Source organism: Sinocyclocheilus anshuiensis, unplaced genomic scaffold, assembly GCF_001515605.1.
Source record: "Sinocyclocheilus anshuiensis isolate Anshui unplaced genomic scaffold, SAMN03320099.WGS_v1.1 C32511566, whole genome shotgun sequence".
Taxonomy (NCBI): domain Eukaryota; kingdom Metazoa; phylum Chordata; class Actinopteri; order Cypriniformes; family Cyprinidae; genus Sinocyclocheilus; species Sinocyclocheilus anshuiensis.
Window position 1 is genome coordinate 1 of NW_015617359.1, and position 1,060 is coordinate 1,060.

At 35.7% G+C, this 1,060-nt stretch overlaps 1 protein-coding gene across 1 annotated transcript; it reads right to left on the reverse strand.

The window, feature by feature from the left end:
- Nucleotides 1-9: 9 nt before the first annotated feature.
- On the reverse strand, nucleotides 10-1,027 carry LOC107682710 (transmembrane protein 56-B-like; the record flags this gene model as incomplete). Its single annotated transcript, XM_016478871.1, has 4 exons — nucleotides 873-1,027; nucleotides 687-776; nucleotides 474-532; nucleotides 10-104 (listed from the first exon to the last, which is right to left on the reverse strand). Coding segments are annotated over exons 1-4 (399 nt in total), but the record flags the coding sequence as incomplete, so codon positions are not given.
- Between the last annotated feature and the right edge of the window lie 33 nt (nucleotides 1,028-1,060).

The window sequence follows — 1,060 nt, forward strand, 5'->3', positions numbered from 1 at the left end:
ACAACTTACCAGCACATAGTAGTATGCATAGAGAGCAGCAAAATGATGTATGACAAAATATTTCTCTCCAATTGACTCCCATGAAGTAAACATGAGCAGGAGATCTGAAAAAAAGAAACAGATAATGTTCTGAGTGTAACCATCAAGTTAAAAGCAAAAACATATGTTCCTTACTAAATACATTAATGTACACATCTTAATCATTATTCCCAATAAACAAGCAAATAAATAAATAGATTTTTAAACTGCGATGAAGCAGTTTTGTTAAAATATTTTTCATCAAAGAAATAATAATAAACGATTATGCTGAAAAATAAATAAAAAAATTAAAATGAGTTTTAATTCAGAAATGAAAAAAGTTAATCTTAGAAGAAATGTATTCAAATCATTAAGTGTATAAACTAAATGTTTAGTTTTTTGTATTTAAGTACAAATTAATAGATATAGCATCACATCATTAAGCCTCCACCCACCTGATATAAGATAGCCTGAGGTAATGGCCACATTTAGCTTCACCAGTGTGGCATCTCCCCTGTAATCACAAATTAGAGGTTAGATAAGATAAATAATGTTTGTGAGACCACCAAAAACATCTGATTCAGATTATACTTTCAGGACAGAAACCACACTATGTTGCATAAGTTGTGCCAACACATTTGTAATGGACTGCATCTTCAAATCCTCACCAGACTGGGTCTTTCTGGATAGGTTCATCAAAGATATATATGTAGAGACAGAAAAGTCCCACAACCAAGGCGTGTACCGTTGAGACGGCCCTTTGAGAGAAAAAAAAAACAGTAAGAGTTTAAAGATATTCCAATTTTAGTTAAGAGTGCATAATAAAACATGCTTTTAGAAGATAAATCTGACACCTGGAGTTCCACTCTGTCCTTTGTGTAGGTCTGAGCCTCAGGAAGCCTTTGCAGAGCTTCTCAGACAACCAAGGGCTACCTCTGTGGAACAGCCACTGGAAGCCCAGGAAGCTCCCTGTTACAACCACCAGCACCTGCAGGCTGAGAGGCTCCATGCCTGCTGAGCCCTAAAGAAAGAAAGAGACGAG